The sequence below is a fragment of the Canis lupus genome, chromosome 8 (genome assembly GCF_048164855.1).
Source record: "Canis lupus baileyi chromosome 8, mCanLup2.hap1, whole genome shotgun sequence".
Lineage (NCBI taxonomy): Eukaryota > Metazoa > Chordata > Mammalia > Carnivora > Canidae > Canis > Canis lupus.
Window position 1 is genome coordinate 45,855,253 of NC_132845.1, and position 23,793 is coordinate 45,879,045.

Here is a 23,793-nt window from a genome sequence, read left to right on the forward strand (position 1 = left end):
AATTTCAAGTTGCTCTTTAGCTATACCTTTTTGCATTATATTTTGGTGGTCGCCAAGGAAATATAATATACATCTTCTATTTCTCCCAACCTGGTAATATAGAGGTAATAGAGGTAATATTAGAGGTAATATTCCTTTTTTTTTAAGATTTTATTTATTTATTCATTAGAGACACAGAGAGAGAGGCAGAGACACAGGCAGAGGGAGAAGCAGGCTCCCTGTAAGGAGCCCAATGTGGGACACGATCCTTGAACTCCAGGGTCACGCCCTGAGACAAAAGCAGAGCTGAGTCATCCAGGTGTCCCATAGAGGTAATATTTGATATCTAGAATCAATCACTTTGATATCTAGAAACCTTGCAACTACATAAAGATTTAATAACCACCCTCTTATTATAACATCCTTTATGCTATAAACATCATATGTGTTACTTCTATCTATATTTAAAAGTCATAGACAATATTATAATTTTTGCTTTAACCAGTTATATTTAAATAAATGAAGAGGAAAAAAATCAATCTTTTATATTGGCCAGAGATCCTATTTTTAATGTTCTTTAATCCTCCCTGTAGATCTGAATTGCTAGCTGGCCTCATTCAACTCCCAAAGAACACACTTCCACGTTTCTTGGCATACAGGTCTGTTGCAACTCGTTCTTTTAGTTTTTCCTTTAACTGAAAATATCCATATTTCCTGAATTCTTGAGAGGTCTTTTCACTGGGTTTAGATGTCTGTGTGAATGGGGTGCCTTGGTGTCTGTTGGTAACGCAGCTAACTCTTGGTTTCAGCTCACGTTATGATCCCGGGGTTGAGAGATCAAGCCTCACATTGCGTTCCATCCACTTTGGGCATGGAGGCTGCTTAAGATTCTCTCCCTCTCCCTCTGCCCCTCCCCTTACTTGTTCTCTCTCTGAAAAACAATAAATAATAATAATAATAATAATAATAATAATAATAATAATAATAAAAAATCATCTGTGTTGACAATTTCAGCTCTCTGGCCTCCATGGTTTCTAATGAGAAGTCAGTGACTATTTGAACACTCTCTGGTGTGTAACATGTTCTGGTCTGGCTGCTTTCATGAGTTTTTCCCTACCTTTGGCTTTCAGCACTTTGGCCGTGATAAAGCTAGGTGTGGTTTCATCGTATTTACCATTCTGGAAGTTTACTGAGCTTCACAGATTTGTTTTCTTTTTGCCAATTTTGAGAAGTTTAAGGCTTTAGTTCTTTAAATCTTTTTCCTGCCCCATACTCTTTCTTCCCCTTCTGTGATCTCAAATACGTAGAAGCTTTTCATATGAAATATGTGGAGCTTTTCATAGTTTCCCACAGATCCTCGAAGCTCATTTTATCCCCCAAACTTTTCTGTTTATCAGAACGAATACTTTCTATCGTTCCATCTGCAAGTTTTTTTCTTCTGTCATTCCGAAATGTCGCTGTTAATCCCATCCAGTGACTTAAAATTTCATATATTGTACTTTCCATTTTGATAATTTCTACTGGATAGCTTGTTTTAAAAAGGTTTTATTTATTTATTCATGAGAGACACACAGAGAGAGGCAGAGACACGGGCAGAGGGAGAAGCAGGCTCCTTGCAAGGAGCCCGATGCAGGACTCAATTCCAGGGCCCTGGGACCATGACCTGAGTCGAAGGCAGACGCTCAACTGCTGAGCCACCCAGGTGCCCCTCATTGGATAACTTTTGAATAGTTTCTAATTTTCTGCTGATATTTCCCATCTTTTCACTTTTATGAGTATACTTTCTCCTACATCTTCTTTCTTTCAAATGTTTTTTTTTTTTTAAAGAAGATTTTATTTTTTTAAGTAATCTACAGCCAGTATGGGTCTTGAACTCACAGCCCCAAGATCAAGAGTCACATGTTCCACCAACTGAGCCAGCCAGGTTCCCCCTTTAATGTCTTTTTCATTCAGGGTTATAGTCACTGCTTTAAGAATCCTTGTCTGCCAATTTCAATATCCAGGTCACCTAGAAGTCAGTTTCCTTGATTGTCTTTTTCTCTTGAGAATGAGTCCCTTTTTCCTGTTTCTTTACAGGCAAGTAATGTTGGGTGTATGTTGCACATCATTTGTTGGAAACACCCTGTTTTGTTTTGTTTTTAAGACTTTATTTATTTGAGAGTGAGTGGGAGAGTCTCATGAGCAGCAGGGAGGGTGAGAAGGAGAAGCAGGCTCCCCACTAAGCAAGGAGCCCAATGTGGGACTTGATCCCAGGACCCTGGGATCACGACCTGAGCTGAAGGCAGATATTCAACTGACTGAGCCACCCAGGAGCCCCAAGACTCTGGATTATTATAACCTGAACAGTGCTAATTTGTTGTTGTTGATTTAGTGGGCTCCTAACTTGTCTGGAATCAAATGCAGTCTCCTACTCCCCCTCTGACCTTTATAGTAGGTTGCAATTCAAATCTCAGTTCAGTTCCTTTAACCTCAGCTGGGCTGTTTGGAGTCTAACTGTGAATGTATACATGGTTCAGAAGTCAACTAGATATTTGGGCAGTTTATACACAGAATTTGGAGCAACTCCCCTTTCTGAAAAAAATTTTTAAAAGGTTTTATTTATTTATTTGAGACAGAGAGAGAGAGCATGAGCGGGGGGGCGGGGGACAGAAGGAGAGGGAGAAACAGATTCCCCACTGAGCAGGGAGCTGGACAATTCTGGGCTTGATCCCAGGACCCAGAGACTGTGACCTGAGCTGAAGGCTCAGATGCTTAACCCAGTGACCCACCCAAGCGCCTCCTTATTGGGGTTTTTACTCCCACTTTCCAGCAGCTATTGTTACCCTGAAATTCTGTCCTCTGGTTATTCAGGGCAGTAAAACTTTGCCTTTTTTAAGAGTTTTAATTGTCCTGCACAGTGGTGATGGAGACTTGCCTCCAGGCTAATCCCATGAGCTGAGAACTCACTCACCAAAGGTATTTTTATCTTTCATGTGTTGACTTCCTTCTAATATCAGCCAGTTCCAGTCATTCTTCAGTGCCCTTAGCTAGTTGTTTTTGTCTATTTTTTTTTTCCTCCCCCAGAGTTGTTAGTTTTTATCTGTGGTAGAGTCAGTCAGGTAGGAGCTACTCAGCCATCCTGGAAGTCGAAATCTTTATTTGTCTCACTTAAGTGAACAATGCAAATGGTCCCATCTGAGAGATGGTAAAGCTGAGGCCAGGCTAGGAAACGAGGTCTGTTTCAAAATGATAAGGGAGAGTCATCAACTATGAGAAAAAAAAATAGGTTGGGAATTTTTTTTTTAAGATTTATTTATTTATTTGAGAGACAGAGAGGGCATGAGTGGGTGGGGGAGAGAAAGAGAGAATCTCAGGCAGACTCCATGACGAGCGCAGAGCCCCGGAGCCCAGTGCAGGACCAGATCTCACCACCCTGGGTTCATGACTTGAGCGGAAACCAAGAATCAGATGCTCAACCGACTGCATCACCCAGACACCCCTGGGTTGGGAATTTTTAGAATAGAATCCTAAAATAGACTGGCTCCTACGCAAAGCCTCTGTTTTGTGCATTTGTAGATCGGGGATGATATTCGTATGTAGTCAGTTTTCGTTAAGTGGTCACTAGGTCCAGCGCCAAGCCCTTCCAATGCATTATCTTTTTTAATCCTCAAGACAATTTAATGAGGCTGGATTACTTTTATTGGGAGATTTTGGCTAAGGAGAGGACTGAGGGTTAGTGAGGTTAAGCCCAAGATGACGGTCGTATGCATGATTAATCAATAACAATAGTGAGAATAATGGCTGATATTTATTGCACTAGTATCATGCAGATAATGTCTGGGTGCTCTGCACACCTTATCTCATTAATTCTCTCAACAACTCTGGGAGGTCAGGGCATTTATTATCACCCCGTCTAACCCAGTGAGGTAAGTATGATTATCGTCATCCAGCCTTTTCAGGTGGAGGAATGGGGGCTTGAAAGAGGCTGAGCAAGCAGTACTGTGCTGTGAACCCCGGCAGATTCACCCCAAAGCCAATTAACCCTACACCCCAACTGCCTTCTTGTTATGATAAAACATCTAAAAAGGACCATCACTGTGTGAGTTCCCACAGAGGCAAGTCTGCTTCCCGTTTAGCAAATACCGGATTGGATCAGATGGAGCCCACAGGCTGCAGGCTTCTCTGACATGCACGTGGGCGGTCCCAGCGAGCATCTGTGGGGTCCGGATCAGCCCCAGCACCCATTTCCAACCACACATCAGGCACCCCAGCCTGCGACGCAAATGAGGAAACCTGCCTAAGCAGGAATAAACAGCACCAAACTGTAGAGTTTCCCTCATCCTGTTTTTCACTTCATGTTTTGGATGCTGCAGGCTGGGTGAGCAGAGATCCTAGGCTTTGGCCCAGGCAGCTGGCCTGCCCCTGAGCCCGGCCATGAACCACTTTCAGACCATCCTGGCTCGGGTCCGGATGCTGCTGTCCAGCCATCAGCCGAGTCTAGTGCAAGCCCTCTTGGACAACATGCTAGAGAAGGAGCTTCTCTCCCGGGAGTACCACTGCACCCTGCTCCATGAGCCTGATGGCGAGGCCCTGGCCAGAAAGATTTCCTTGACCCTGCTGGAGAAAGGAGACCCAGACTTGGCCCTCTTGAGGTGGGCGTGGAGTGGGTGGCAGACCCCGGTGGCGGAGGGGGACCCCAACTCCTCCAAGGACCATGTTGGTAAGTCAGCATCCCCTTGGCCCGAGTAGCAAAGGCTGGCTGTAGGCAGCGCACAGATTTTCCCTTCCCTCTGAAAGGAAAGCCAGTGTGATCATCCTCGTCCCCAGATGGGAAGGCGGAGCTGGACAGGAGTCAGGGCCTCTGGATGAGTTGGCAGGAGCAGCGAGTGCTTGGAGAACTCCGTCTGTGATGCCGGGTGTGCTGGAGGCCCAGCCAGCACGCTTCCCACTCTGCTTAAGAAAAGACCATCCTGGAGGCATGAGACCAAACACCTGCCTGATTTGTACCCTGCGCAGCCTTGATGCATCAGGCCCTGCGCTGGGCACCGGGGCTGGACGCAAGGGGCTCACGGTCCAGTGGGGAAGGCGGCTGCAGACACTTGGGGAGGCTCCAATGCAGAGAAACGAGGTGCCAGAGGACGGGCAATGAAGCCAGAGAGCAGAGGATGCCGTGCGTGCATATGTGCGCGCATTTGTGTGTGCGGGCGTGCACGTGCGTGTGTGCATCTGCGTCAGCGAAAGACAGAAATCCAAAGACAGGCAGGAGAGAGAGGAAGGAAGGGAGAGACGGAATAGAAGAAGGGAGATAAATAAAAGAAAGGGAGAGGCCAGAGGGAAGGAGGAAGGGGGAGAAGGTGGAGGGAAGAGGGGGAGAAAGAACGAGGGAGACGGAGACCCAGAACAAGAACCAGATCAGAGAAAAGAGGGGAAGAGCGTCTCACTTTTAGAGTCTTGATGACACTCGACAGCCTCTTGAATCAGAAAAACAAGCCTACACCGTGTTGCCTCCCCCCACCCCGCAAACAGGTGAGGTGTCCCTTCCCTGCGGCCAAGAGGCTCTCGGCTCCACGCGAGCATCTCTGTTCTGCACCTGCTCTCCCCAGGTCTGGGCTTTTCCAGCTTTGTGACTCGGCGCCGTAGAGTCCAGTCATTCGTGGGTCCTTTCTGGTTTCAGAGCCACTTCGAGTGGGAGAGGATCACAATGATTTGCGCTCGTTGAGTGTTTATCACGCGCCTGGCATAGCCCAGGGACCGCGCGGCACTCTTAGTTCTGATCTAACGAAGAAAACAGAGAGCACCCAGAGGGGACAGCACCCCGGGTCCCCAGGTGCCAAGTGGTGGAGGCTGGATTTATGTGGAGGCAGGCAAGCTTATCCTCAACCTGGCTTGGAGGAGGGAGAAAGCCTTCTTCTGAGGGTGTTGATTCGGGTGCCAGGGTGGTGTATGGGTGTTGCCCCACCCCACCCCCGCTCTGTCAAGTTGCAAATGTATAAGAAGTTGGTTTTCCTCGTGGTTACAGTCTCGCCCGGATGGTCCCTGTTGGTTTCCTGGACATATCTCTTACTCTGTCCCTCTCCTACCTAAATGGGCTCCCTGATTTCTTCTTGGGGGTGCAAGCGGCTCCTGTCCCCAGGGGTGTGGTCTTGATGGGTGTGCAGCAGCCACCCCGGGATGGGTGCAGGGGCATCAGCACCATCCTCCCTCCCTGCAAACTTCATGCTCCTAGCTCCTTTATGTGGGGGCTGCCTGACACCTCTGGCCCTCCCTCCTCTGCTGGTTCCTGTTATTTCACTCTGCTTCCTCCCTGGGGACGTAATATTTTTATTTCTGACCCCCATGTGACTCGAGAAAGGGAACTGGGCTCAGAATGACGTGGTCTTCAGGGGGCTGGGAGACAGAGAAAGGCAAGGTGCCTCCTTTCCCTGCCCTTTCCTCCTGTTATCCAGGCCAGCTCCCGTCAGGGCTGCCAAGGGTGCGGCTGTGGGACAAGCCGGGCGGGAGCAACTTCGGAGGGGGATAGAGGGAAGGGGAAGGAGAATTGTGTGCTTTGTAAAGAAAGGGCCCTGCCTTTGGTTTCAACAGGGTTCAGAAGAGGAAATCATCATGTGAAGGTTTTGTAACTCTCTCCGCAACCCTTACCAATCTGCACCGTCCACTGCTCTAAACTCTGCCCTGGCTCCCCATTGCTCAGAGGGAAAGCGAAATCCGGACAGTGGCCCACAAGGCTCATCACAATCTGGCTCTCGCTGCTCTGCCCTCATCCCCTACTGCTGCTCATCTCCCCCAGCCATACTGGTGTCCCCGCTGTCCCCGGGACGGGCCTGGCACATTCTCGACCACAGGCCCCTGGCACGTGCTGTTCCTACTACCTGGAGCGTCCTTCTCCAGATATCCTCTAGGCCTCCCCCCTCAGCTCTTTGCTCAGATCTTACCTTCTCAACAAGGCCTACCTGTAGCATCCTCTTCAGAACTGCAGGTCCTGTCCACACTCTGAGCCCCCTCCCTAGACTGACATTTCCTCCTTCTATATATTTAATTATTGTATGACTGCTGTTCATTGTCTGACTCTCCCACTGGAAAGTAAGCTCCATGTGGGCAGGGATCTATATTTTGATCATATCGCCTACCAGATGCCTAGCACAGCGCCTGCCACTGGGTGGGCATGTAATGTAGATTTGTTGAATGTTGGATGGTTGGACAGATGGATGGATGGATGAGTGAGTGGGTGTGGGTGGATGAGTGGGTGTGGGTGGATGGCTCAGGTACTACCATTATTCTCACTTTACAGAATGGTAAACTGAGGCACAGAGAGACTACGAGATTTGCCTCAGGTCACGGCCTGGTGAGCGGGTTATCGGATCTCACAGGGCTGGACCTGCCGCTGCACTTTCTGCTTGGCTGCCTCTTCTAGACAACTCAAGGGGTACCGTAAATCTACCCAAAACAGGTTGACCATCTTCAAACTGAAACTAGGCCAATGATTCAGAAGTCGCCTTCAGTTCCCATAGTGCCCTCGTGCAATTGTGCAGAAAGCCTATCCCTGGGTCTGTGACCCTGGGGGTTCGACCCCATGCTACACGAGGCAGCACAGGTGCATCCAACCCCAGGCAAGCTCAAGGGGGAGGTCTGAGGGTCAAGGTCCTTGTTCTGACACAACTCAGCACCCAGCAGCTTCCTTGGAGAATCAGAGCAAATGCTCGGGCCATTCTTTGGCAACAGTGGGTGACAACGTGTGGCAGGCAGTCTGGGGGCGGAGAAGAGACAGTGAGGATGGCAGTGATGGAGAAAGACCAAGCTGGACCCTGGAGAGCTCTGGGTCTGAGGCAATGCTCCGATTCTTACAAACCGTGTGACCTCAGCCACATGACTGGACCACTCTGACCCTCTGTCTCTTCATCTTGAAAACGGGAGTGATGATATTAAGCCCCCAGGGGCTTTCTAGAGCGAGGGTTCAATGAGACCATAGCCAGAAACTATCTGAGGCAGCGCGTGGTGTTGTATAGCTAGGCCTAGAGGGGTACCCGGCAGAGAGAATTGGACAAGGATGAATAAACCGGGGGGGGGGGTGAAAAGAAAACAATTGTGTCTACGGTCCCACCGGGGGCTGCACCAAATATCTACACGCCTGTTCCATGAGTGACTCAGTGCTTGGGCGCTGAGTGCATGTGAGGAGCGCATCAGCGTGCCCCTGCCCTTGGGCTGGCACACGGTCTCTGCCCTCAGACTGCCTGAGGGCAGGTCATGGCCCCCTCGCTCCCAGGGCTGTGACTGTGAGCACTCTCTGGAACCTCTCTGGGCCTTAGTTTTCCGCCTCTGTAAAATGGAGGCGATAATAGTACCCAGGTACTGTTATCTCAGAGGGTGCTCTGAGGATTCGGTGACCTCATCAGACGCAGGGCATGTGCCCTCCCAGCCAGGAGATTTAGATCTTATTGTTGGTTTTCTTGGCTCTCATTTGGTCTTTGGTCCCTCGATGTTTTCACGATGTGTTATTTTTGCCCACAGGGATACTGTTTCTAGAACCATTAGAACAAAGTCTCCCTCTAGGATGTTGCCTGATTTATTGGAAAGGAAGGGACCCACCCCAGGCGGCCAAACTATTCCTCCGGCTTCCTTTCCCATCTGACTCTGAGCACAAGAGCCACCAGAGCCCGGACCTCCTCCGACCCCAGACAGGAGAGGCGCTGTGCCCTCGCACCCTCCTCTTTTCCTCCCCAAGACCCGTTTCTGCTCTGATCTGGGGGGAGCCAACTCTGCCTCTTGGAAGGAGATGTGTTGGCAAGAACACCTGTGCTCAGTCCACCTTGGATGGCCTCCCCGCCAGCCAGACTCACGTCACCTTCACCCTCACCCCATCCCACCCCCGGAGTCGCAGAAGGAAAAGCGCCCACAGCCGGAAGTTGGCACTTCCCCATGGGTTTTCCCAGGCTGACAAATGGCCTGTTCCATACTCCACTTGGCTCCCAGCCTGGCACCTGCTCCGACCAGAGCCCGTTTCTGTTCTCTGTCATTGTCTTCAGCAGCCCACCCGTGAGGTTACTCAGTTTCTATTTATCTCCGTAGCCACCTGCCCAGCTACCTACCTGCCTGCCCTCAAACTTACCTGGTCTACATAACCACCTACCAACACCTACTTATCAATCCACCGACTGGTATCTGTTACCCACTTACACATGCTCACAATCTGTTTACCTAAACATTCCTATTTTTATGTATCAACTGATTTACCTGCCTTCCTACTGACTTACCTGCTTGTGATTTTACCGACTATTAGGCCTGCGTTCTCATGCACCTTCCTACCTGTCTAATGTGGATGCAAACCAGTTTTATCACATCTATCACTTCTTTCCCTTCCTTCATTCCATTTCTGCCTTCCTCCCTAATTTTTGTGTTAGCACCTGCTAGGGATTTTGGTGGGTACCAAAACAAAACAAAACAAAACCATAAGAAAAGGCACTTACAACCTAAGGGGAGGGGGGCCTTCACCATTTGGAACTTGAGTCTGCCTTGATCATTCACATCCAAACCTGGTTCCTTCATTCAAACAATTTTGGAGCAGTGTGGCTTTTAAATAAGAAAATAAAACACCGGCTCCCAGACACTAGTAACTTTGTGATCTAATTGGAGGCAACAGAATCTATATTTAACAAAATAGGAAGTTCACCCATGCATTGCCAAATACATGGCAACAAGTTTTCTAAAAATGAATAAAGCCTAAGATTGATGTTACCTGGAAGGGTGATGAAAGCAGGAGCTCAGGCCTTGAAGGGAGGCTAAAACAGAGCCCGATGGGGAGAAGGCAGGAGCTCCGTCCTGGCCGCGGTAGGACCTGCTCCAGCTGAGGTACCACGTAGGGCTGAGCAGGTCTGTTTGGGGAAGACTGGAGACAGGGATGACCGGCTTACTCACAAGCTGAGTTTCCCTCATGTCCTCCCCTTGGGACTTGGCAGGGGACCCCAGCCGGCAACTTTAGCAGTACTTCTGCTGGTAGCCAGTGGTCTTTGTCACGCTGGATCCTCCCTGGAGACAAATTCACACGCCCAGAGCAAGACTGGCTTGAACAGCGCTGAGACGCCCCTGAGTCGGGAGGGAATTGAGCTTATTCCTGGCAGCCCTGGGCTCAGGAGAATGGTCACCACGTCTGAGGGAGTTTTGAAGAGGAACATCAGCAGGATGAGAAATCCTTGGCTCAGCTTAACCCCTCTGCCCTGCTCCTTGCCTTCCCCACTCGGTCGGGCGGCTCGGCCTTCTAGCTCTGCTGCAATACCAGCCTGCTCACTCATCTCTTTGTTTCCACAGCCCCTGCTGAAATTCAGACCCCATCAGCTCCTGGCTGGGCACCACAGTGGGGTCTCTACCGGGTACCCTCCTGGTGCTAATCCACAACCTGTTTGGCATCAGCCAAACACACAGCCCCGTACATGTCATCACTCAGCTCAGAGAACTGGGTTGACACAGACAGGGCCAGATTTGGGTCTTGAGTGTGGGCCTGGGGGATGGGTGGGGGTGGGGGTCAGGGAGGACGTAGAAAGACCAGGCAGCGAGATGGGACCAGGTGAGAGATGATGGCGCCCCTAGTCTGACTTGACTCTCATTGCAAGCTCTGCCCTGCCGTGAACATGAATCAGAACTGCTTTGGCCATGGCCGTCAGAACTGCCTCCAAGAATAGGAAGGGACTCTCATAAGTGGCATCGAGACAACAGAATGGCCAGGAGTGCCTGTCCCTTGGCACCAGGTCACGGGAGGAAGAGACTTCTTGAGATCTGTAACAGTTGTCACGTCTGTTTTATTAGCCTAAGAAGGCAAGACCCTGTTTCAAATTGACTATTAGCATTTCCCACTTGTCTGCCTACTTCCTCCTTGGGCCCTCTAAAAGCAGGGGCTGTTTCAAAATAACCACCATACATAGATAGGCATCATAATCTTTATTTCGTTTGTGGGAAAACCAAGGCCCACACACAAAGGGAGCGAGGGGTCCAAGGTCATACACCTGCTGGTAACAGGTAACAGCAGGGCCTTGACACCAGCTCTTCAGACTCCCAACCCCACCACGCTCCTTCAGCAAAAACGCAGGAAGGAGGCACCTGTCACTGATTCCCAAGCTTCATTCACTTCGGGACCTCCCTGGTGACTTCTACACACCGTCTATACTATTAATTGCTTGGCAGGTGTTTTTCCAAAGCATTCACATTTTTTTTTAATTCAACTTTATTTTCCAAGGAACGTTTATGTCCACCATAAAATGAAAGGAATGCCATCCATTGAAGTTAACTATGAAGCAGGAAGGCAGGGCAATGTTTACACAAGTCCAGCCAGATGCTGTGGTCTCACTGAAGGCTTGTGGCGGAGGACTGCTTTCTGGGAAGCAGGGATGCATCATGCATTTGAAGAGGCGTTTAGGACCTATTGGCCTGACAGAGACTTTCTCCTAGATGCCATCAGGAGCATGGGCAGAGACGTGCAAGTGCCCCAACTTTCTCCCTGTGGGACAGTACTATTTAGCACTGCATCGTATCTTACCCCAAACCATCTGCCTGTTAAGTAAACCACATTTGGGGTAGGACTCTCTCCTTTTTTTTTTTTTTTAAGATTTTTAATTTATTTATTCATGAGAGATACAGAGAAAGAGAGGGAGGCAGAGACACAGGCAGAGGCTCCATGCAGGGAACCCAACGTGGGAATGGATCCCGGGTCTCCAGGATCACACCCTGGGCTGCAGGCAGCGCTAAACCGCTGCGCCACCGGGGCTGCCCAGGGTAGGACTCTCTTATGGGCGATTCACATTTTGGTCCAAGGTCTTGGAATACGAATAACGAGGAGACCAGTCCCGATCACCAAGGCAATTCAGGGCAGTTTGGGCAATTTGGTGCTGGGGTGGAGTAATGAGAGAACATAGCATCTGGGAGGGCTGCTGGAGCCCAGCTGGGGCGCTCAGCTGGTCTTGAGGCATTTGTGGGGCTCTCTGAGCCTGGCTCTGTCCAGCAGAGGATGGCAGGTATTGGCAGCTGGCACCAGAGGGGCTCCACTGCGGTCACCATGATTTTTAGAATGCCATTGTGTCAAACAAAGGTCCCTCTCTAGGAGACAACTCTCAGCCCTCCGAGGTTGCCCGGTTAGGTCCACAAGGAACTGAAATTAACCTCAGAGGCCCGGGTGGGGTGTAAGGGGGGAGGGCTTAGGGAGTGTGGGCAAATTAGAGAGTATTAGAATGAGAAATCTGACAGCCCGATGCCCCTTCTTAGGGGGAGAGTTTTCTATTGGTCCCTTGCCTGCTTGCTTTGCACGCCTGCTTAGTCTCGGCCCCTGACTGGCCTGCTCCAGACTCAGGGAGCAGCAGCCTAGCAGCCTCATCGGGTTTCCCACCATGCGCTGTCCGGCTCCACGCCCTGCAGGTCTCTACCTGCCCGAGCCCCAAGGTAAAAAAAAAGGGGGGTGGTGGTGGAGGAAGTTGGGGCTGAAAATGCTTCTGGATTTCGGGTGGGATCTCAGCTGGTGCCACCATCTCTGAACTGTGGGGTGAGGAGGGGCCGAGAGAGGAGGGGTCCTCGTCCTGTCGGGGTTGTTGGAAAAAGCGGGGTGGTGATTTCCTTCCACTTGAGGGACACTGAGATCAGTGCAGGTGGCTGGCATGTGAGAGGGCTTTATCAGCGCTGAAGGGTTCTAGAAGGCCAGCTTTCGGGAGGCGTGTCGTTAGCTCTCATCATTGAAGGCTCCGCTCAGCCAACCACAAGGGCCTCGCTCTCCCAGGTAAACACTGACGGGGTGCCCTTGAAGGACAGATTCCCTGCCAGACCCCACTCCATGCCCGGGAGAGGCAGGAAAACCAGAGCCAGTGTCGGCTCCTTGGTGTAGCTGCTGAACCCCAGCTGGCCTGTCCCCTGGCCAGATGCTCCCCTCTCCCCAGTTTCCAAACTGTGCTTTTGGGAAGAAGTGGGGGTTAGGAAACAGATGGTGAGGGACCCCCTAGGGTGGGTCTGAACGCCAGCTGCACTGTTGGCTGGGTGTGATGTGACCCAGAACACGTCACCCACCTTCTCTGAGACTCTTTTCCTGGGCTGTGAAATAGCATGTGGGGCAATAATGGATCAAGGTCCAGCATAGTGCCTGGTACATTGTAGGACCTGAATATCATCCTAGAAGTCCAGTGTGATGGTGTCGCTGAGCTGTTTGAGAAGGGTGAGACTCCTTTCCTCGGACATCACGGAAGTGTGGCTTCGAACCCAGAACCCACACATGGATGGCAAGGTTGCCAGCTCCGTTGCATAGAGCAGGTTAGGAGTTTTGATGGGGAAGGAGAGGTCAGAAGTCCCTTGACCCACCCCCTCAATTCCAGACAGGAAATCCAAGTGGAGGTCACTGGAAAGTGACCTCCTCAAATTCTTCTGGTAGGTGGAGCTGGGGTCCAGGACCTCTGAAGGAGGAGAGGCTGGAAGATTGCCAACAGGGATGGGGTGATGGGAAGGCAAGTTTGCCAAGGCTGAGTTTAGGGTCCCTGAGGCATTTTCCGGAGTGAAGTGCTCAGCCAGCAAGGTCCATGTCCCCTGCAAGGGTGGTTTGGTTTGTCACTTTTCCGGCTGGGCTGAGCTGGAGAGAAATCCAGACCACCCCAAAGCGAGAGTGAGCGGCCTGCAAGCCCGGGCTTGCAGATGACCTAGGGAGGGCTGCTGGCTGCCCCCCCACCCCCGCCCCGAAACCGGGGAGGATGGCCATTTGGAGGAGGTGATAGCCGCTCGCTCGGGGAGTGCCCTGGAGTGCAGCGATGTGACCCAGGCTCTTCGGAGAAAGCACGTGGTGGGTGCAGCAGCCGGAGGCGTGGGTGCTTACTCCCCAGCTTGGCCCAAATCCCGCCCGAGCAGAGAGAAAGTGAAAGAGAAAAGGACACCGGCGGCTGCAGGGGGTGAGGTGGGGTGGCTGGGCGGCAGACCCGCTGGAGCTGGCTGGCGGGCGGGAGAGGCCACCGGCAGCACGCGGGAGTCCGGGGAGCAGCGGTAGGTGATGGGGGGGGCCCTGCAAGTCGGTCTGGCCGTGGAGGCTCAGAGGCTGGAGGCTACTGTCCTGAGGTCCCACCCCAAGGCTGAGGGAGGGAGAAGGGAGCGTGCGGGAGTGCAGTGACCCCGGGGAGGAGCACAGGGAGCTAGGGCGGGAGGCACGGGGCGAGGGGAGGTGGGCCGGCAGGTGCAGGTGCAGGTGCAGCACCCCGCGCAGGAGGAGCGCACCCCAAGGAGCCCAGTGCTGACGCCCAAGCCCGGGGCGCACACACTGTCCGTGCACCCTGGAGTGTGGATGGGCGCCCGGGGCGCGGAGCGTGGAGGGGCACCCAGGCTCTCCCTCCTCTGGGGTCCCTGGGCCCGGCCCACCCTTCCCCGAGCCTCGACTCTCCAGTGGGATCTCAGCCCCGCTGGGACTCAGGGGTGCAGGTTGCCAGCGCTTGGGTGGGGTGCCTTGCCGAGAAGGGTTTGTGGCGGGGTGGAGGGGGGTAACCTGGCATTTAGTGCGCGCCCAGAGGAAATCCTCCCCTCTGTCACCAGAGAAGAGGCAGCAAAACCGGAAAACAATAAAGCTCTTTTTGGGGGGGTCCCAGAATTGCTCTGGGGAGCACAGGGGAGCATAGACAAGTGTCTTGCTCATGTGGGGAAAGCCAGGGGTGTTTATGAAAAAGAAGGAAGGGGTGATGATATTATTTAGGCAAAGAAAAGCAGAGAAGAGAAAGCCTGCTAACTCAGTGCCCACCTGCCCAATCGCTTCTATTGTCTTATTTTTTGGCGCTGTCAGATGGGACTGACCCTTGTAGGTATGAGCTCTCCTGGCCCTATCTGATCTGAATGCAGGTTGTTCTGTTGACTTTTTATGAGCAACTGCTCGTAAAACAATTGCCACTTCTGGCCCAGTTCAAGAGTTCATGAGTTGGAAAGGAAAATGGGACTTTAAAGCATAGTCTCCATGTCCAGAAATTTTACCTGGACTGTCTTTGATAATCTGGGGCGGGGGTGGGACACGGCTTTCTGGGACTGCTTTGATGGGATTGACATCTCTACCTCACTTTGGGATCCTGAGTCACACCTTCCGAGGAGAGAAACCAAGGAGTCATAGAAAGGGGGGGGAAAGGGGGGAGTGTCTTTCTGGGGTTCCAGAATGCCACAATTGGAGCGGCCATGCCCAGCTCTGTCTGAGACCCATAAAGCCCACACTCCTCATCTGAGTCCCACACCCTCCCCACATCCAGGGTGACACAGGGTAGGAGACAAACCCAGCAGTCCACAGCGCCCCACTTCCAATCAGGAAGGAGCCAGGAGTTCCTCACTTTGGCAAGACGCCTTCCATTCATGAAGCTCCCCTTCCCCACCAACCCAGAAAAGAAACACTCCCAGACTATCAGAAGGTTAAGGAAGTTGGTGCTTCTTGCTCTAGGGCCTGGTGGCAGGGAGGGGGGACAAGGGGAGATTCCAGAAAATCGACACCTTCCAAACCGCAGGCTGCCAAGGTAAGGACCTGGTCTCCAAAATCCCAGGATGTGCAATGGAAAGATCTTCAGAGAGAACTGAGCCAGGGGGTCCTAGGCTTCCCGGAGAGTCTCCCAGGCCCCGCCCCCAGGCCCCACCTGGGCTGAACCATCTATCTGGGTGATTCCTGTGTCAGGGTGAAGAGGTTATACATGCATGGAGAGGCACTGATGTGGTCCAAACCCTGTTTTCTCACTATGTTGCAAAACCTCTGGGGACTTCCAAAGGAGGTTTAGTAATCAACACCACATAGTCGAGCTGTTGGTAGAGTCAGAATTTGAGCCCAAGTCGGGAGGGCTCAGTCCAGGGCCTGGGCAGTGAACCTCTACAAATATGGGGCAGGTTCTGGGTAGTTAGAGTCTTGCTGATACAGCAAAATCTGTCTGATTGGCAGGGACCTAGTTTTATCCCTTGGGACTTTAGCTCCTGGTACCTTGTGAGGAGTTGTCAGGAAATTAGCCAAATGACTCAATACCGCGATCTGGGGTCAATCCCGGGCAATCGGGGAACTGGCCTGAGGAAGAGGGGGAAGCTTCTGGACTTGGCGTTCAGGCTTGCCATCAATCACCTGGATTAATGACTTCCTTCTCAGAGATGCATCTACAAGATGGCTAAGGCAACAGCACTGTCTTGGTGATGGCCTGGCGTGCACAGGAGCGCTTTGGAAGAGCCACCAAAGAATACACCTGTTTGGGGAGTAACCATTACAGCTCCTTGAGGGATCGTACTGGAAAGATCCGAGGGGAAGTTGTGGGCAGAAGGGAGGTTTCTAGACTTTGACGCATACACGATGGGTGGTCCACAGACAGTTCTCACAGGGGCATCAATTGACACTGGTTCTCAGGGGCAGGAGATGATTGTTTTTCTGATTCTTTCTCAAGCCACCTTCCTCATTTTCGTGTGTAGACATTTTTGACAACACTCATACCAGCTGATGTTTCTTTTTGACAGAGTGGTACGGCCGCTGACAACATTGTTTGGGTTTTTTCAGTGGCAAGTGATGCTCGTTTTTAAACGAGGGGCGGTAGTGATAAAAGTTTTCTTCTTTTTTTTTTTTAATGATATAAGATTTACCAACATAGTCATTTTTAATTAATTGAGCTGTGCTAAATACATTCCTACTGTTATACGACCATCACCACCGTCTGTCTCCAGAACTTTTTCATTCACCCCACATGGAATCTCTGTCCCCATGACGTGCTAACTCCCCATATCCGCCCCCCTTTCCCCCTGTGACCACCCTTCTATTTTCTGTTTCTATGGATTTGACCACTCTAGGTGCCTCGTGTAAGTGGAATTCTACAGTATTTGTTCTTTTGTGACTGGCTGTCTTCCATCGGGCGTGATGTTTTGGGGGTTCCTTCATGTTGTAGCATGTACCAGGGCTTCCTTCCTCTTTATGGCCTAATAATATGTCAGTGTTCAGAGAGGCCACGTTGTGTTTATCCATTTATCTGTCAATGGACTCTTGGGTTGTGTCCACCTTTTGTCTATTATGAACAGTGTGCTGTGGACATTCATGTACCGGTATGTGTTTGATCGCCTGCTTTCAACTCTGGAAGGTCCTTTTTTTTTTAATTTTTATTTATTTATGATACTCACATCACAGAGAGAGAGAGAGAGGCAGAGACATAGGCAGAGGGAGAAGCAGGCTCCATGCACCGGGAGCCCGACGTGGGATTCGATCCCGGGTCTCCAGGATCGCGCCCTGGGCCAAAGGCAGGCGCTAAACCGCTGCGCCACCCAGGGTTCCCTGGAAGGTTTCCTTTTAACATAAACATATTTGTCTCTGTAAAAAGTCAATTCGAGGAAAATACAGACATAAAGTATCTAGCAGGTGGTATGCAGATCTGACCAAAAAATTGTAAAAGGGTCTGAAGCACACTTGAAGTTTGGGAGACTGGATTGCCTGAAAGACCCTGGAAGTAACTGTAACCATCCCGGGTGTGGGGCTGGGGGCTCCTGCATCAAAGGCATGGCTGTCGACAGGGACTCTTGGAAGGGGAGGTAGAAGAACCGAGGAAGGTGTTCAATCTGGTTCTAGGATTTTCAGCTGGGGAGAAGCAGAAAGGTGGCAGAAATGGACAGTCTGGAAGGGTCCCTTGTGAGAAGGAGAATTGTAGACCTCCCAGGGTTCGAGAAAAGTCACACAGGCCGAGTGGCAGGATTTTCTTGGCAAGTGGAAACTCCAGCTGCCTTGAGAATAAAACCCATTTTAATTCACTACAAGGCAAGTGTGCGTGTGAGGGGGCACCAGGGGGTGCTCATTTAAAAATCCAGGACCTCTGGGAGTCAGGCCTGGGCTCGAAGGATGTGTTTAGCGCCCTTTCCAGGGAGTTTTGCTTCACAGCCAAGCCTGTTGATGGCTTGGCTCTGTTGTCAAAGGCAGGGCTGGCCCATGGCTCATGGCTCAGAGGCTCCAGCACCCAGCAGAGGGCCTGGCGCTGGTGCAGGCTTAGGCACCCGGTTAGGTCAGGCTGGGAGGCCCGACTGGAACTAGGGGCCTGGCTTTGCTCCCTGCAGCCACCGGGTGCTCATTCCCCTCCCCATCCCAGATTGTCTGGCTCAGGTTGTCTTCCGGGGAGCAGGGGGGATGGTGTGGGGGGGAACCTGTTGGACTCCTTTCCAGGTCACTGACAGCAGTTTGGAATGTTGGGGTGTGCAGAGGGAAGCCACCTGGAGGTGGGTGGGGCCAGGCGGGCCAGAGGGGACTTGTACTCTGGACAAGAACCGACCACCCCTCCCCCACCCGCAGCTCTTGGGGGGCGTCTCCTGCCTTCCCATCCTGCCTCCACCAGGCCCCTTGGCTCCCATAACTGTGCCATATAAACGCAGCAGCTGAGATGGTATCATTGGAATCCCAAAGATTTTCCAAGTCGCAAGGAGGTGAATATCCTACGGGGAGGACAGGGGGTCCAGAGAAGATAGGTGGCTTTCCCAAGCTCTCAGAGGTGGTCTCTGTGGGGGCTTTTGTGGGGTTCTCTATGATTTCCAGGCCTCCTTGTGAAGAAACAGGATGATCTGGTCTCAAGTCAGAGCTGAAGATTGACACATGGGAGAAGTGCATTGGGGAGAGGTGAGGTGGGGGGACACCGCAGGGAGAGGAAAGAGGCAAGATTGGGCACAGGGAGGACTGGGCTGGCAGCCGGAAGTCTCAAGAGGGGTTTCAGCCACCCCTCTGCCCCCACAGAGCACACTGGAGCTGGGACAGCTTTTGGGGTTACTGCAAATTGAGGCACCAGACCAGACCTTTGCACCCCGCAGAGACCAGTCATCAGACATGGGCTCCCCTTGGAGAAGGGCTGTGACTTCGAGCTATTCCCAGAGCTGGGAGCTGGGAACCCCTTGCCTTCCAGCAACTGGTAGATGGCCTCAGCCCCTTGAGGGGGTTCATCCTGGTTGTAGTGGGATGCTACATGCAGCACCTGTGCATAGCACCGTATAGTTAAAATGGTCAGAGTATTTGGAGGCCAAGGTCGAAAGGCTCATCCTGAGCTGTGTCTGTGTGTGTGTGTGTGTGTGTGTGTGTGTATGTTTAAACATTTTATTTATTTATTCATAGAGACACACAGAGAGAGAGGTAGAGACAGGCAGAGGGAGAAGCAGGCTCCATGCAGGGAGCCGGACGTGGGACTCCATCCTGGGTCTCTAGGATCACGCCCTGGGCTGAAGGCGGCACTAAACCACTGCACCACCCGGGCTGCTACCGAGCTGTGTGTTAACTGGACTCTGCAGCCCCTTTCTGGAAGGGAAGGCTGTGGGCTCTCCATCCCCTTTAAAGCAGCTCTGCCTTTTCCAAGATTTGCATTCTAATGCATTCAGGGTGTGTCGCTGTGTTTCCATGTGTTCTTGTAACATCTGTGCTGCTTTTTCATGCACATGGATGTCGCTCTGCACATCCAGATTGGGCTCTCAGAGTTCATTCTGTTTCTGACTTTTTTACTCTGCTGTGTTGCTGTGTGGGCCATTGGCCTGTCGCTTCTAACACTGCATCATCCTCCATGGATTATAGTGATTATTTTTTACTGTCCCTCCATCAGCAATGGGCCCCCACATGGCATCCGTCCTCTGTCACCACAAATAGTACAGAGCATCCTCTGAAGGGGGTGGAAGCATCCTCTTGTGGTGCTGTGGAAGCAGTTTTTTTGGGGATGTCTCTACCCAACCTTGAATTGTAAGGTGGTAGGAGCTTTGCATCCTTTCGTATTTGAAGCCTGCTGGGTTGCTTGCCAAGGTGGTTCCATCAGTCCACTTCTACTAACCTTTGGCATTTCCTAGCTTTCTAATTTTGGCCAGTTGTACAGTGTCAAGCAATACCTTGCTGTTTTTATTTTATAACTTACACAACTGTAGCACTTCCTGGAAATATCTCTTGAGGCAAGTCACAGCAACCCAATGGGGTAGACGCTATGCCAACCAAATGCAGTGGATTTCAGAACCAGGAGAGGCTGAGGAACTTACAGGAGGTCACACAGTTAGTGGGGAATTGGCATATGAACCCAGAGCCTGCACTCTTAACCATCTTATTATTATTAATTATTATTATGTTTTGTCTCCCTCATAAAATATTATCTCAGTCTACATTGCTAGCTTCTTGGTGGGGACTATGTTTTAAACAGCTTTAGGACCCCTGGATTGGGAGGAGGTGCCCAGTAAATCATTGTTTTATGGATTTGGGGAAAAAATAGTGCAGCGTATCTCTTAGAATTTATCTGGAGGACTGCAAGGTGCAAGGAAAGAGGAACTTATTTGATCTGTGAGCCCCACAGAGGCACTGACTATGGGGGGCTGGTCAGGGAAGATAAGATGGCCTGGGGCTCCTGGCTTCCTGCCACCACCTGAACCCTGGAAGCAGCTGGTGCTCATGAAGTTGGGGAGCAAGGTGGTGTTGGGGGGGGGTCTTAGGGGCATGGGGAGGGGGGAAGGCTGATAAGCAATGAAGAATCTAGAATCTCAGAGTACCTCAGCAGAGTGGGCTCCACACCCATTTGGTAAAACTAAGGCTCAGAGGGTTCTCAAGATCAAAGGCCAAGCGGGAACACAATGTCATGTCTCTAGCCACACGGTTCGAAGATTTCCATTCCTTCCTCAGGGGGAGAAGCATAGCCAACATGCCGGGAAGTATTTCTTCTCCTGCTCTTTTATCACAGTGCAGAGCAGCACTCAAGAGTTTGGGAGTAGCAAAGGTGCCCCTTTCTCCTTCTCAACGTTGCCTTAGACCCTCAGACACTCCTTTTATCTGGAAAGAAAGCATCTGATCCACTGAGCCCCGCCTCATTGTCATCTTCTGTAAAATGAATAGAATACGACCAATTTCCCAGAGTTGCTGTGACAATTGAAACAAGATTATACGTATAGAGTGTCCAGCAAGCCCCCAACACAAAAGAATCTCCTAGCAGTGAAGGAACGGTATGCTGGCACCTGGAAGGGCTGCACACCTGGGTTGTCAGGTTACAGAAGTGCGAGTTGGCATGGTCTGGGGTTCCTTGATTTCCCTCAGGGGAGAAAGAGGAATGAACATAGTCTAGAAACCATTTGGGTGCCTACGGTCTTTAAAAATCTGTGGTGTAGTCCAAAGTGGGGATGAAGTGAGCCCCCAGAGGGACTTTTGGTGGCAAAAAGATTAGGAACTTTTGCTCAAGTTGGACGTAGAAGGTGGTGGCCCAGGGGGACGGGAGGGTTCCAAGAGGACCTTCTAAAAATACTGCCTGTTTACTAAGAAGACACAGACCACTTCTCTGCTGTGCCCCAGACAGCTCCACAAAAGGAGACATCATCTTGTCACCCACGCCTTCTGTCACCAGGCGAAGGAGCCTCCCCAGGGTGCCTTGGGACCAAGAGGGATTCAAAGAAGCTACGGCCTTTGGAGCCAGTCAGTTGGTTCAGAACCTACCAGTCTTCTCTCAGCCTGGTTCTTTATCTGAGAAATGGGAATGCAAATCACAAATGTGTGTGTTAGATTGAATGGAATATGGTCCGTACACCGTGTCATTCAGGGACTGGCCCTCAATGGGCACCTATGAATTCTAGTAATGCATCACTTTCATGGCTGGAGAGAGCCCCTGGCTTGCAGCAGAGTACAGGCTGCAGTCTCGAGGATAGGTGAGCTAGACAGACAGGGCTCCTGCCTTCACGGGACTCCTGGCCTGTATGATCTGCCTTGGGCTGGGGCAGCTGAGGGGGACTGTCTCCTCAGTGGGGTGATTTGAGCCATCTCTGTCCCCAGTCCCTTCTAGAGTGACACGTCGGGGAAAGAGTCCAGTCAGGGGCCTTCGAAGCACTTCCAAAACATCTAGAGACATAGAGAACAAGGTTGTGGGAATGCTGGGAGGTCCCAAGCCAAGATATAAGTCGATCCCGGCATGAATGGGAGGTGCTGTGGCTTTGAGAGATGGAGATTAGGAGACTGGACTCCAGAACTGAGCCCCAGCTCTGCACCGTCCCAACATAATAGGATTCCTTTGACTGTGGGCCTCCTGGGTGCCTCTGAGAACCTCTCTTGGCCTTTCAATGGTTCAAGGGAAGAGTCATTATCCTGATCTAGTAGTGGGAAAACTAATAACTCAGAGAGGTTAAGTCACTTGCTTAATGCCTGCTAGCCAGGATTCAAACTCAAACTCTCCAACTAGGTGACCTTGGACAAGCCATTGCACAAAAGTATTTGAGTATCTTCGTCTGTCAAATGTTAAATCCTGCCTTCTTCCTAGAGCCCTCGGGGAGCTCAGATGGGGGGTTGTTGGGGGGAGGCCCATTATGAGCCCATTATGAGCTGCAAATCTCTGTCTGCTCAAGACAAAGTACATGAAGTGCAAGGTTCAGCTCAGGGTAGCTGAAAGGGAAGTGCTGAGTGTATGTTGGGGGTATCTGACCATGGATGTCTCCTTCTCCTTCTTTTGAGAGAGAGAAAGAGAGAGAGAACGCACGTGAGCAGGGGGCGGGGAGTGGTTGGGACCAGAGAGGGAGTGAAAGAGAGAAGCAGGCTCCAAGCTCAGTGTAGAGCCCAATGCGGGGCTTGATCTCACAATCCTGAGATCACGACCTGAGCCGAAATCAAGAGTCCGACACTTAATCAACTGAGCCACCCATGCACCCCAAGACTAGGTGTCTTATTGTCTGGGTTTAGCCAATGACACAGAACTTGGGCCCACAGATGACTTTTCTCCCAGGCACCTTCTCGGTGGTAGCGATGGGGAAGTGTACAGACCTCCCAGGCTGCATTGTTGGCTGTGGGGTTTTCTTGTTCCTATGGGGTCTGTGGGGCCTCCTTATGTAAAAAGGACAGAAAGCGTGGCTTCACAATGTTGTGACTTATAGATGAATGAAAGAGAAAGAGTCCCATTGTCAACCCCACAGAGGTTAGAAATGAATTAATAATAATTAATAATAATGATAGTGATGATGATGGCCATCACCCTCATTTGCTCACCGTGTACGTGTTGGGTGCTGTTCTAAGCCACCATTCACGAAGAGCTTGCTAAGTGCCAGACGCCTTTCTGAGGGCTTTATGAGAATTAATTCACCTGATCCTTATGAGTTACTGATGACTATTCCCATTTTACAAATCAGGACACTGAGGCTCCAGGAGATTGAGAAAATGAACTTGTCCAGGTTGTGATGAGTTGGTAGGTAGGGGCGGCTTCAGAGGTGGACAATTTGACTCCAAAGCTCACACAAGTTGTTTCTCTCTTCTGTCAGTGTGTTTCTCTGATGTCTGATCGTGTTTGGTGATGCTGTCCAAAGTTTGAAGCTGAGCCTGTCAGTAGTGAGGCTGGGTTATGCTTCCTCAGGCCCCTCCCCACTGCACCTCCTGCCATCACCCTTCTGTGATAGGACCTGGTCCCTCCCTATTCCTGGGCCTAGATATGAAGGGGGTTGTTCAATGAATGGAAACACGTTGGCTGGCAGGAAAGAGCACTGGACTGAGAGTCTTGTGCTGAACCGGTGGGGGGATCCGGTTCAGGCTTGGCCAGGGACAGGTGTCCCTCCTCAGGGTTTCATCCACTCTGTAGAGTGAAGGAGGTTGAACTGAAGGTCCCTGGCAGACTTGGGGAACTTGAGTAAAGTCACACAACTCGTTGGTGAACTGACTGGGCTCCATCCAGAGCTGTTGTCACCAGAGCTGGCTGCCTGGAACAAGAGGCAGACTGCTACTAGGTAAGCGGTCCATAAATAGCACAGTGACTCTGGGGTAGGAAGACAGTGGGCAAGATTTAGGGGCAGGAAGTCTTTTCCGGCTGCCCTGGAAAGAACAGACTTCTCGGGCTCTCAGGCCAGTGCTGGGAGGGGTAGCATTCTTGTCTCTCGGCTCCCCAGGCTTGGTTTCACCACCAGAAG

At 51.2% G+C, this 23,793-nt stretch overlaps 1 protein-coding gene across 11 annotated transcripts in view; it reads left to right on the top strand.

The window, feature by feature from the left end:
* The window catches only part of CIITA (class II major histocompatibility complex transactivator), a 69,758-nt gene that overhangs the window by 18,413 nt on the left and 27,552 nt on the right, over nucleotides 1-23,793 (top strand). For 4 of the 11 annotated variants that reach the window (XM_072835787.1, XM_072835775.1, XM_072835778.1 and 1 more), the window contains exon 2: nucleotides 4,332-4,678. The exons of 2 other annotated variants lie outside the window; for them this stretch is intronic. In XM_072835787.1, coding sequence (XP_072691888.1) covers nucleotides 4,393-4,678 — 286 coding nt within the window. In that variant the 5' untranslated portion in view covers nucleotides 4,332-4,392. Of the gene's footprint in view, nucleotides 1-4,331; nucleotides 4,679-12,194; nucleotides 12,376-13,112; nucleotides 13,231-13,658; nucleotides 13,948-23,793 lie in introns of those variants that run through there. 5 more of the 11 variants (XM_072835779.1, XM_072835780.1, XM_072835786.1 and 2 more) reach the window with 5 other exon arrangements.